The sequence below is a fragment of the Tubulanus polymorphus genome, chromosome 8, assembly GCF_964204645.1.
Source record: "Tubulanus polymorphus chromosome 8, tnTubPoly1.2, whole genome shotgun sequence".
Classification (NCBI taxonomy): Eukaryota; Metazoa; Nemertea; class Palaeonemertea; order Tubulaniformes; family Tubulanidae; genus Tubulanus; species Tubulanus polymorphus.
The window spans coordinates 11371587-11383457 of NC_134032.1; the positions used below are offsets into that span (position 1 = coordinate 11371587).

The 11871-nt window shown below is 40.9% G+C and overlaps 2 protein-coding genes across 2 annotated transcripts; one reads left to right on the forward strand and one right to left on the reverse strand.

Moving 5' to 3' along the window:
* Window positions 1-237: 237 nt before the first annotated feature.
* Window positions 238-5526, forward strand: LOC141909537 (uncharacterized). Its single transcript, XM_074799981.1, has 7 exons — window positions 238-371; window positions 786-961; window positions 1714-1780; window positions 1909-1973; window positions 2866-3087; window positions 4037-4237; window positions 5031-5526. Exons 1-7 carry the CDS (start codon window positions 332-334, stop codon window positions 5286-5288), a joined length of 1029 nt encoding a protein of 342 aa, XP_074656082.1. The 5' UTR covers window positions 238-331; the 3' UTR covers window positions 5289-5526.
* Window positions 5527-7295: 1769 nt separating this feature from the next.
* On the reverse strand, window positions 7296-8892 carry LOC141909530 (uncharacterized). Its single transcript, XM_074799972.1, has one exon. The coding sequence runs from the start codon at window positions 8776-8778 to the stop codon at window positions 7300-7302; it is 1479 nt and encodes a 492-aa protein (XP_074656073.1). The 5' UTR covers window positions 8779-8892; the 3' UTR covers window positions 7296-7299.
* Between the last annotated feature and the right edge of the window lie 2979 nt (window positions 8893-11871).

Genomic DNA, 11871 nt, shown 5'->3' on the forward strand with positions numbered 1-11871 from the left:
GGTGAAATATATATAGAAAGAATCCGGATTGATAACGGTGAATGATGTTGATGTCACACTTTGCTGCTGATGCTGAGTGATGATGTGGCTGCACCCGTATCTAATCCTCCATGTTTGTTATCCAGAATCCGAAGAGCCGGTTGCATTCACGGCTACAGTCGCATCAATAACAGCGCCCTGCATCGCCGACCGCGTAATAGCTCGTTAGAAGATTTCCCGCTAGATGGCGCAATGGTTGAGAAGTCCTGAAATTTCCGTAGTACTGATCAGTTGTCTCATTCACTCCTCGTTTCTCTATCAGTTAAGTTGTCAACAGATTTGAACGGTCGAAATGGAGCCTGCCAAACAAACAGATGCAGAATTGAAGACAGGTGACTATGAAATATTGCTGTATTAAACCTAAGAAATGTATTTAAACGCACTTAAAATTGGCAGAATACGTAATTTTGTGTACAGGCCTATGAGTGGTAAATATATTAGGCTTACATTTAATGACATATCCCAGTAACGCTGCATTTCACCAAAAGCGGCCTTAGAAATTAATCATTGTGCATTTCCCCAGACCTAGCCTTTAACTGGAATTGTTTATTTAGGAAATCCAATAAAATAATTACTTACCCCTTTAATTTCCCCAATTACAATAGACAATTTATTAAATATGTTTTTTGATAACGTGAAATGTAATTGAAAACCGTTGAGGAAAATTCATTCATTTTGGAGTTGAATATTTAATTGATCTTCAAGACGTATCTTAAGGTTATAGGCCTAACGATGATTTTTTTCAGATTTGAATAAGATGCTGGATTTTTGGATCGGAAAATTAGAGTGTAACGGCGACGCTGTTAAACAACACGAATTCAAACGAAAATTCATCAGAAAACTTCGCAACGCCGACATCGCCATCGAAACTGATACAGCCAATGATCAGCATTATCAAGTACCGACGAAATATTTCAAAGAGGTCAATCGAAAAAAATGTCATCTTATGCTTAATCCGTAACGTCCATAAGCAATGGAGCAATGATAAAATCTTCGAGACAGCTAAAATTTTATATTTAAATCTATATATTTTAAGGGGGAATTTTACATCGTTTTTCATATGGTTTTGACGCGTGTTATTTGTATATACTGTTCAGCAGTACATGGCGTAAGCCGCTACATATAAGGAGGCATTTGAACGCGTTTGTATACGCAAACATTCGTTAAAAATCCTCATGCGTACTGCACTCTGGAATCGCACTATTGTGAATGTACGAATTCAAAAAGCAGGCCAAAGTGCGTGAATGTACGGGTTAATCAGAGTTCGCTATATCTTAACACTTTCCAGCTACACAAAGGGTTATGCTAAGCAAATAAATATGTATATATTACTTAGATTTAGGTCACTGTTATATCAGATAAATCATTTCCTACGAATATCGATAAAAATTTGATTCGTATAAAGGTCACTGTTATATCAGATAAATCATTTCCTACGAATATCGATAAAAATTTGATTCGTATAAATCAAGAAATTTTGAAAAAAATTGTTACATACATTTTCTGTTGAGGTACCGGTTTTCATTCACAGAAAAAAACAATTTGTTTTATCTGGAATTCGGGGAAATCCCGCAATACAGGAAGGAATACGAGTAATTGAACTCGTAGTTTTAACTCAACGTTTCGGCTATACCCTATAATACTAACCCTATTGCAATATTGCTCGTTTTGTAGATTTTAGGTAAACGCATGAAATACAGCAGCTGCGTTTGGCCGGACAATTCCAATTCTTTAGAAGAAGGTGAGAGGTGATGCGGCCTTTATATCTCGCATAGAAAAATTAATATCTTTTCCAATACTTTACTACAAAAGATTGAAAAGATTCAGAAAATTGTGTGAAGTAAATTGATATTTCCTTAATTCCTTCAGCTGAGGATTATTCTTTGAGTATTATTTGTAAAAGGGCTCAAGTCGAAGATGGCCAAACTATCATGGTGAGTATAGGTATTCAAGAGAAAGAAAAATAACTTGTTTTTTTTAGTCAGTAGTCTACAGAATTCAAGACTTTGACCAGCTTTCAGTGGTTAATTAGATCGGCTATAAGAACGAAAATCGATTCAAACATGTCTTTTAGTAAATTGTTTAAGTTATACGTACATAGGATTAAAATGAGCTTGACTTGTCTTAAGTTGTTCGTTTGGCTATAGAACCAAAATTACCTCAAATTCGTTGAGTATTATTTGTAAAAGGCTCAAACTATCATGGTGAGTAAAGGTAATCAAGAAAAAGAAAAATAACTTGGTTTTTTAGTCAGTAGTCTACAGAATTCAAGACTTTGATCAGCTTTCAGTGGTTAATTAGATCGGTTATAAGAACGAAAATGGATTCAAACATGTCTTTTAGTAAATTGTTTAAGTTATACGTACATAGGATCAAAATGAGCTTGACTTGTCTTAAGTTGTTCGTTTGGCTATAGAACCAAAATTACCTCAAATTCTTTGAGTATTATTTGTAAAAGGGCTCAAATTATCATGGTGAGTATAGGTAATCAAGAAAAAGAAAAATAACTTGGTTTTTTAGTCAGTAGTCTACAGAATTCAAGACTTTGACCAGCTTTCAGTGGTTAATTAGATCGGCTATAAGAACGAAAATGGATTCAAACATGTCTTTTAGTAAATTGTTTAAGTTATACGTACATAGAACCACAATGAGCTTGGCTTGTCTTAAGTTGTTCGTTTGGCTATTGAACCAGAATGACCTCAAACTCTTTCTTGATCGTTTTTGATCTAAAATCGAAATCGATCTGCGCCACCGGCTCCGAGTGTTCATAAACATTGTTCCCACTACTATTTTAGAAAGTCCAAAATCACGCTCTCTGTTTTATAGGATCTCGGATGTGGCTGGGGAGCGACTGGTTTGTACATATGCGAGAAATACCCGAACTGTAAAGTCGTATTCGTGTCGAATTCGGAAACTCAACACGATTATATCATCGACGAGGCCAAACGTCTCGGATTCGACGACCGCATCGAACACATCAAAGCAAACGCGAACACGTTCGACACGGAGAAGAAATTCGATCGAGTCATTTCCATCGAAATGTTTGAGGTATTCGCGTTGAATATTTAAAGGCTGCAAATCATGAATTTCACACTAATCCCACTAGCCATTGAGCGCGGTTAATTATCATTTTATTAAGATTTTCATCAATTATAACCATCATTGAATCTACTATTTGATTTTGTTTCTAAAAAAGATTTGTTTACATGTATCACGGTCATAGCTTTCATTTACAAAATATAAAAAATGTTTGCGAATAGTTGAGAGTATTTCCTGTACCTCGAATGTGATTTTCAAATAAACTCTGACTATGGGTGGAGACGCTTAGAAAAATACAATAACAGTGGTTTAAATTGATATCGTGGGTTTTCGCTCAACAAAATTAAATTTGAGTTTTAACAATCTTTCTAGTCCGAGTGTTTCCTGTCTGTTGTTTTAGATATGTAATATTTCGATAACTATCAATTCACATAAAAACTAATTATCATGTATCTCGTGTGAATACTCTGTTTTGTATACGAGGGAAAAAACCAAAATGATTCAGCCAAAAATGCGAAGTCCTTGAATAGAGGTGTATATACACAATATACATTGAATGGAAGTGTATATTTCGAGAAACGTCTCGGCTAAAGCCCAACGCACACGGCAAAACATTTGTTTCACCAAAACAGAAAACACGTTTTTCAGAAAACGTTTTTTGCTCGTGAAAAACGTTTTTCAGTTCGGCGTTTTTTGTTTTGCCTCCCCCGCACACGGCATAACAAAAAAACATCGAAAACGTTTTTTTCACGAGGAAAAAAGGTTTTTTCGGTGCCGTGTGCGTTGGGCTTAAGACTTAGCCGTCATCAGTCGTACTCGTGGTGGCTTATATAGTCTTTAGCCGAAACGTTGCTAAAATGTATACATTTTTGGCTGATTGACTGTGTGATTGCTTTTGTATATTCATCTTACACGGATGGTTGCGTATATCTTCACGACTTACTCTTTATTTTTGTAGCATATGAAGAACTACGACCGACTTTTGGCGAAAATCAGTTCGTGGTTGAAACCGGACGGTTTGCTACTGACGCAGATTCTCTGCCATCTTCGATTCCCGTATAATTTCGACGCGTCGAAAGATAAGGACACGGAATGGATGGCTCGTAATTTCTTCGCCGGGGGTACCATGCCGTCTGCTGACCTGTTTCTCTATTTTCAGGTCGGTTTTCTCTGATATCTTCGAACAAAAATTTCCGCCATTTCACAACCTTCTTATCGTTAATGAATTCCACGATTCAGTAAAGATTTTGAATACTCCTCAGTCATATCTATCAAATCCGCGCCCAAGTTGGTAAATTTTACAAATATTCCTCTGTTGGAAAGACAAAAAAATTTCCACGTTTCTCAACTCTCATCAGGCCAGGGTCCAGGAGGTGCTTAGGGTGCTACAGCAACCCCTTTGACACTTTCCTTCGTATTATTCGTTTTCAGTTTTCCAATAGTAAATTAACACGTACAAGGTAACATTTGGATATATGAGATGATCAAGATAATCAAGCAGTGCCTAAAGACGCATGGGCGTCCCTAGGGGGGGGGGGATGGGATTCGGTAGTTCGAACGAATCCCCTTTTTGAATTTTCAAACGTCGGCACATGGTTTGCATTAGCTAAATTAGAAAAAATCGACACGGAAAGTAAACGGGAACCAATCTACCAGAACGCGCCTGCTTCAACAGAATTTTCAAAAATTTTCTGCTCATCCCCTTCTATTCCTAGATGCGAACTACCCCCCCCCCCCCAAAAAAAAAAAAATATCTGGGGTTCTGAATGCATGACAAAACAGACGTCGAATTTTACAAATATTTCTAGGGGATGACCCACCAGAGCACCCCCCTCTTTTGAAAATCCTGGATTTGCCCCTTGTTTACGTCGGTCCTAATCGAACTATAGTTAAGGAAAACCTTCGTTTCATTATCTGGTCATCTTTAATTCGATATTTCTTTTCTAATTCAGGACGACATGATAGTCACGGATCAGTGGCTCGTAAACGGAAAAGACTACAGCAAAACTCTGTACACGTGGCTCGAACGACTCGACGCCAAGCGAGAAAAAGTTCACGAGATTTTCATCGAGTTTTACGGAGCCGACAAAGCGGACGAAATGCTCGCTAATTGGAGAATGTTTTTCATTTACTGCGGCGAAGTTTTTAGATACCGCGACGGTAACGATTGGTTGACGGCATTTCATTTGTTCAAAAAACGAAACTGCTAAAACCTGAATCGGGGGCAGACGCATTTTTCCTGTTGATTGATGACAACACATGATCTCGAATTTTTGTAAAAAAAAGAAATAGTATTCAGACTTAAGAATGGTAGAATGTACAAAATATATACTTAGATTTGCAGTCTCCGATGAAACAGATTTAGGGACAGGCGCTCACCTCAAAAATCATCTTGTATGGCAGCCATTCTACTTATATTATAAATCGCAGATTAATAAAATCGTTTTTCCATCGTAGATTCTTTCTGTTGGTCTTAATCTTTATTTACAAGTGGGGAACTGGTTCACAGTGAAATATCAAATCGAATACTAGATCCAGAAACCGAAAGATTCCTAGGTCCGGTTTCATTTTGACGCAAGTCCGAACGTGTCAGATTGGCTAGAGAACTACGTTAGCCTGAAACTGGTCTTAAGCAAGCGTGGATTCAAACGGTATAGCACCGTAGGCACGTGCCACTGTCGCGAAAATGTCCTGCCCTTTTTTCATTTCTTTTCATTCCCAAAATCAAAAGGGCACTTTTGTAGTCGTCTATATCAATCCAAAAAAGTAGAAAAGGGTACATTTTTACGACGAATAATGTTCAACAAAAAGGTTCGCCATTCTTCATCTTTATTGCCTGGAAACTACATCTCAATGCAGAAAATTGTCAATGTCAGAAAAGTAATTTGTAACAAGACTTCATTTATTGCTTGGAAATTGCAATAAAAAGCAGTAAATTTTTTCAAAGTTTTCTCGGGGTGCCGGGTATGCCCATTTTTCTAAGTTGTACTACGCTCAACATTGGTCCCTTGATCGCCCCCGTTAACTCTAAGCCCTAGCGATGAAACCGGCCCCCCCGCGGCTTACTCGGTTCAACTCAAATTCTATCATCTCATCTTCATATCCAATCTTTAGAATTAGAGAAATACATCAAAGAATCGTATTTCATCTTGCCTACACACGAAGATTTAATCAGGCAATTAAATTGATATAGATTGTAGACGAATGTTTAATTGAATTCGGTATCTTTTGGTTAATTGATTTGGAGTAGGAATTTTTACCAATTAGCAGAAACAGTAACTCGCATTATGAGAAATCATCGGTGAAATACAAGACAAACTTTCTTTTCAGAAACACTTTTTAACATCTGGTAAAACTTCACCGAAAATTCTACAATTTGGTTCTTATATCGAATCTTTTTCCCGTTCTATTGACGTCGTTCGCAATAAAAATATCCGATATTCGTCTCCGTTTTTCAAACCGTTTTTACGGTTCGACTGTTCCGTTAATTTTTTTGTCTGATTTATGAATCTAAAAAAGGTTTTTTAATATTATATATACGACATTTTGCCCGACGATCAATACATCAACGACTCGGGATTCAAAGCATCTTTCATCTTCGAGTGTCATCTCTGGTGTCAGGGGAATGAGGATGCCTGTTCGTCTTCCAGTCGTTTCGTTACTGTTGGTTCTACGATTCAGGGCAGGGCACTACGACCACGCTGATTTCTTCGATTCAAATGTCCGTGGCGACACCAACTCCTTCGATATTTTTCGACTCTTTGCGGTTCGTGTTTCGCAAATCTTCGTTCGCTTTGCACGCCACAGCGTCGCCGTGTTGCCATACCTACGGGTATATATCACAGTTGTGGCGTATGCGAACAGTAGGCAATAGGTGGATGTTCGGCATATCCACCATTTCCTGTGGTATCCTACATTTATCAATTCACTAGCATATCAAACATATAGCGGAGTGCTCAAGATAAATGTCCTGCACACATGCGATAATTGAGAAGACGGCATAATCACGTGCTGGTCATTGTATTCTTTTCGTTTTGATATTGCGAGTCATGGAAACGGTTATTAGCGAAAAGATTTATCGTAAAGCTCGTTATTCAGCAGACTACTAACTATACAATTGCAGAACGTGTATAAGGCGAATGAGTTTACTAACAAAAACAGTTTTAAATACAAAAAGGTAAAACAGATTTTGACACATGATTTATTGAAATCAGGTCTAAATTACATGAAAAACCGTTGCAAGAGCTCCATAAATTCCTTTGGATTAAGGTTTTGGCTCGACTTGGTACTCGTTGCCTTCTTCACAGAGGATGTCGTAGTTTTACTAGATCTCCGTGTAGTCGAAGAGACAAGAGGCAATGTTGATGCCAATGTTGAAGTTGCTGGTACATTTTTAGAAGACTGTGAATTGCTGGATAAAGAAGCCGGTGGTGTTGTGGGAGTAGAAGTTGGCCTCTTCCTATCCAGGAATGGTTTGGTTACATTGTCCAAACATGGCAAAATCTTTTCACGCAATGTTTTATTTTTTTTCAGATATTGCAAGAAGGATGCGACTTTGTTCACCAACTGTTTTTGTTTTTCCTTGTGTTGATTGGCTGGTGGTCTAGTACTAGTCAGGTTGACATTAATTCGTGACTTAATACTCAGACGTCCACGAAGTGTTTGAAAGACATTTTTCTGCTTGGGAGGCACTGTAGCATTAGGAGTGGAATTACCAGTTACCATTAGAGGTGCTGTGCCATTGCGCGTACGGGGAGGTGGTTTGCTAGAAGTTGCCATAAAAGGTGCTGTGCGTGTTGTTCTAGTTTTTGTCAGTGTACTGCGAGGTGTTGTCCCAGTGGTTGTTCTGCTAGGTTTTGAACTAAAAGTGGTCCTGGCAGGTAGTGTACCACTGGCCGTACCATTAGGTGTCATACCACTGGTTGCCATGGGCGATGTTGTACCAGTGGTTGTCCTGGAAGGAGCTGTACCAGTGATTTTTCTGGGAGGTGATGTATCAGTTGCTGAACTGTGAGGTGTTTTGTTCCTTGTAGTAATGTAATTTATTGTGCCAGTGGGTGCATTGTTAGATGCTGAACCAGTAGTTGTTTGGTAAGGTGTTGTACTAGTAGTTGTCATAGGAGGTGCAGTACCAACTGTTGAACTGTAAGGTATTGTAGCAGTCATTGTTTTGGGAGGTGCTGTTTCTGTGCTTGTCCTGTTATCTGTTGTATCGGTGGTTACGTTAGGAGGTGTTGAACCAGAAGTTGTTTTATTAGGTGCTGTGCCACTGGGAAATCTGCTGGTTGTTGTACTAGTAGTCATCATGGAATGTCTTGTAACAGTGGTTGTCTTGGGTGGATTTGTACTGTTCGTTTTCCTGGTAAGTGCTGTGCCAGTGGTTGTATTGTTAGATGCTGTTCCAATGGATGTCATATGAGGTGTCGAACTGATGGTTGTCCTGGAAGTTTCAGTACCAGTAGTTGGATGTTTAGGTGCTCTCATTGGAGGCGCGGAAACAGTGGTTGTCCTATTAGCTAATGTACCAGTGGTTGACATAGGAGGTGCAGACCCAGTCATTGTAGTGGTAGGTATTGAGCCATTGGTTGCCCTGGGAGGTGCTGTACCAATAGTTGTCCTGGGAGGTGCTGTACCGGTGGTTGTCCTTGGAGATATTGAACTGGTGGTTATGTTGTTAGATGCTATACTTGTAGTTGTCATGGGGGCTGTACCAGTAGTTATATTGTTGTATGCTGTACCGGTGGTTGACCTTGGAGATACTGTACCGGTGGTTATATTGTTAGATGCTGTACCGGTGCTTATATCGTTAGATGCTGCACTGGTGGTTGTCCTTGGAGATGCTATACTGGATGTTATATTGTTAGATGCTGTACCGGTGGTTGTCCTGAGAGGCGCTGAACCGTTGGTTATATTGTAAGAAGCTGTACCGTTGGTTGTCCTTTGAGGTGCTGTGCCGGTGGTTATATTGTTAGATGCTGTACCGGTGGTTATATTGTGAGGTGCTGTACCGGTGGTTTTATTGTTAGATGCTGTGCCGGTGGTCGTCCACGGAGGTGCTTTACCAGTGGTTATATTGTTAGATGCTGTACCGGTAGTTGTCATTGGAGGTGCTGTACCGGTGGTTTTATTGTAAGATGCTGTACCGGTGGTTATATTGTGAGGTGCTGTACCGGTGGTTTTATTGTTAGATGCTGTACCGGTGGTCGTCCACGGAGGTGCTTTACCAGTGGTTATATTGTTAGATGCTGTACCGGTAGTTGTCCTTGGAGGTGCTGTACCGGTGGTTAAATTGTTAGATGCTGTACCGGTGGTTGTCCTGGGAGATGCTGCACCAGTAGATACTCTTGGAGATGCTGTTCTGGTAGTTGTATTGTTAGGTGCTGTACCAGTGGTTATTTCGGGAGGTGCTGTACTAATTGATGTCCTAGGAAGTGTTGAACCAAAAGTTGTTTTGCTCCGTGTTGTATCAGTGGTCATCCTGGGACGTATGGTACCACTGGTTGTCATGGCAGGTGCTATACCGGTGGTTGTCCTTGGAGATATGGTACTGGTGGTTATGTTGTTAGATCCTATACTTGTAGTTGTCCTGGGAGCTGTACCAGTGGTTATATTGTGGTATGCTGTACCGGTGGTTGTCCTTGGAGATATTGTACTGGTGGTTATGTTGTTAGATGCTATACTTGTAGTTATCCCGGGAGCTGTACCAGTGGTTATATTGTGGTATGCTGTACCGGTGGTTGACCTTGGAGATATTGTACCGGTGGTTATATTGTTAAATGCTGTACCGGTGCTTATATCGTTAGATGCTGCACTAGTAGTTGTCCTTGGAGATGCTATACTGGTGGTTATATTGTTAGATGCTGTACCGGTGGTTGTCCTGGGAGGCGCTGAACCGTTGGGTATATTGTAAGATGATGTACCGGTGGTTGTATTAAGAGATGCTGTGCCGGTGGTTATATTGTTAGATGCTGTACCGGTGGTTGTCCTTGGAGGTGCTGTGCCGGTGGTTATATTGTTAGATGCTGTACCGGTGGTTGTCTTGGGAGGCGCTGAACCATTGGTTATATTGTAAGAAGCTGTACCGGTGGTTGTCCTTGGAGGTGCTGTGCCGGGGGTTATATTGTTAGATGCTGTACCGGTGGTTGTCCTTGGAGGTGCTGTGCCGGTGGTTATATTGTTAGATACTGTACCGGTGGTTGTCCTTGGAGGCGCTGAACCGTTGCTTATATTGTAAGATGCTGTACCGGTGGTTGTATTAAGAAATGCTGTGCCGGTGGTTATGTTGTGAGATGCTTGACCAGTGGTTGTCCTTGGAGGTGCTGTGCCGGTGGTTATATTGTTAGATGCTGTACCGGTGGTTGTCCTTGGAGGTAATGTGCCGGTGGTTAAATTGTGAGGTGCTGTACCGGTGGTTTTATTTTTAGATGCTGTGCCGGTAGTTATATTGTTAGATGCTGTACCGGTGGTTGTCCTTGGAGGTGCTGTGCCGGTGGTTAAATTGTTAGATGCTGTACCGGTGGTTGTCCTGGGAGGTGCTGTACCGGTGGTTAAATTGTTAGATGCTATACTTGTAGTTGTCCTGGGAGCTGTATCAGTAGTTATATTGTTGTATGCTGTACCGGTGGTTGACCTTGGAGATACTGTACCGGTGGTAATATTGTGAGGTGCTGTACCGGTGGTTTTATTTTTAGATGCTGTACCGGTAGTTGTCCTTGGAGGTGCTGTGCCGGTAGTTATATTGTTAGATGCTGTACCGGTGGTTGTCCTTGGAGGTGCTGTGCCGGTGGTAATATTGTGAGGTGCTGTACCGGTGGTTTTATTTTTAGATGCTGTACCGGTAGTTGTCCTTGGAGGTGCTGTGCCGGTAGTTATATTGTTAGATGCTGTACCGGTGGTTGTCCTGGGAGGCGCTGAACCGTTGGTTATATTGTAAGAAGCTGTACCGGTGGTTGACCTTGGAGATACTGTACCGGTGGTTATATTGTTAGAAGCTGTACCGGTGCTTATATCGTCAGATGCTGCACTGGTGGTTGTCCTTGGAGATGCTATACTGGTAGTTATATTGTTAGATGCTGTACCGGTGGTTGTCCTGGGAGGCGCTGAACCGTTGGTTATATTGTAAGAAGCTGTACCGGTGGTTGTCCTTGGAGATGCTGTGCCGGTGGTTATATTGTTAGATGCTGTACCGGTGGTTGTCCTGGGAGGCGCTGAACCGTTGGTTATATTGTAAGAAGCTGTACCGGTGGTTGTCCTGGGAGGCGCTGAACCATTGGTTATATTGTAAGAAGCTGTACCGTTGGTTGTCCTTGGAGATACTATACCGGTGGTTATATTGTTAGAAGCTGTACCGGTGGTTGTCCTTGGAGGTGCTGTGCCGGTAGTTATATTGTTAGATGCTGTACCGTTGGTTGTCCTGGGAGGTGCTGTACCGGTGGTTGAATTGTTAGATGCTGTACTGGTGGTTGTGCTGGGAGATTCTGTACCAGTAGATACCCTTGGAGATGATGTACTGGTAGTTGTATTGTTAGATGCTGTACCAGTGGATGTCCTGGGAGGTGCCGAACTGTTGGTTATATTGTAAGAAGCTGTACCGTTGGTTGTCCTTGGAGGAACTGTGCCGGTGGTTATATTGTTAGATGCTGTACCGTTGGTTGTCCTTGGAGGTGCTGTGCCGGTGGTTATATTGTAAGAAGCTGTACCGTTGGTTGTCCTTGGAGGAACTGTGCCGGTGGTTATATTGTTAGATGCTGTACCGTTGGTTGTCCTTGGAGGTGCTGTGCCGGTGGTTATATT

What these genes read in the sequence shown, in the direction of transcription:
- LOC141909537 (XM_074799981.1), top strand. Translation starts at nt 332, where the DNA reads ATGGAGCCTGCCAAACAAACAGATGCAGAATTGAAGACAG. An exon ending in AAGATGGCCAAACTATCATG is followed by an intron (nt 1,974 to 2,865) that starts GTGAGTATAGGT and finishes TCTGTTTTATAG; the next exon opens with GATCTCGGATGTGGCTGGGG. An exon ending in TTTCCATCGAAATGTTTGAG is followed by an intron (nt 3,088 to 4,036) that starts GTATTCGCGTTG and finishes TTATTTTTGTAG; the next exon opens with CATATGAAGAACTACGACCG.
- LOC141909530 (XM_074799972.1), bottom strand. Translation starts at nt 8,778, where the DNA reads ATGACAACTACAAGTATAGCATCTAACAACATAACCACCAGTTCAATA.